The sequence below is a fragment of the Syzygium oleosum genome, unplaced genomic scaffold, assembly GCF_021117445.2.
Source record: "Syzygium oleosum isolate NSW1041296 unplaced genomic scaffold, Sole_v2.1 Sole_v2.04, whole genome shotgun sequence".
Lineage (NCBI taxonomy): Eukaryota > Viridiplantae > Streptophyta > Magnoliopsida > Myrtales > Myrtaceae > Syzygium > Syzygium oleosum.
Window position 1 is genome coordinate 13,202,482 of NW_026607488.1, and position 584 is coordinate 13,203,065.

Below are 584 nucleotides of genomic sequence, written 5' to 3' on the forward strand. Positions count from 1 at the left end.
TAGTAAAAGGCCGAGTGATCGCTGATATGCTAGCCGAATGCCTTAGAGAAACACATGATGATGATCTCCCGGATGATCTCATTTCATCGGCAGAAGAACATACGTGGACCGTGTTCTTCAATGGAGCAGTAAACTTGTCTGGTTTTGGCACCGGGGCAGTCCTGATATCCCCAGATTGGTAACATTATCCCGTAGCCGCAAAATTGGTATTCCCTTGCACCAACAATATAGTTGAGTCTTAAACATGTATTCTTGGTCCGCAAATGGCTATTGACATGAAAATAACCAAACTAAAAGTGTTTGGTGATTCTACCTTAATCATCCTCCAGACTGTGGATGAATGGAAGACTAGGGATGCTAAGCTAATACCCTATCATGACTATTTGGAAGAATTGGTGACAGAATTCAACGAGATCTCGTTCGACTACCTATCTAGATATCATAACCAATTTGACGATGCACTGGCCACGCTATCATCCATGTTGCAGGTCACCAATAGGCTGGAAATAGAACCTTTGAAGATTGAAGTCCTGACCAGACCGGCCTATTGCATGGCCTTGATTGAGGAACCCGATGGTAAATGA

General features: G+C 43.5%; 1 protein-coding gene across 1 annotated transcript; it reads left to right on the forward strand.

The window, feature by feature from the left end:
* Positions 1–263: 263 nt before the first annotated feature.
* LOC115679385 (uncharacterized) lies at positions 264–584 on the forward strand. The gene has a single exon (XM_030602966.1). The coding sequence runs from the start codon at positions 264–266 to the stop codon at positions 582–584; it is 321 nt and encodes a 106-aa protein (XP_030458826.1).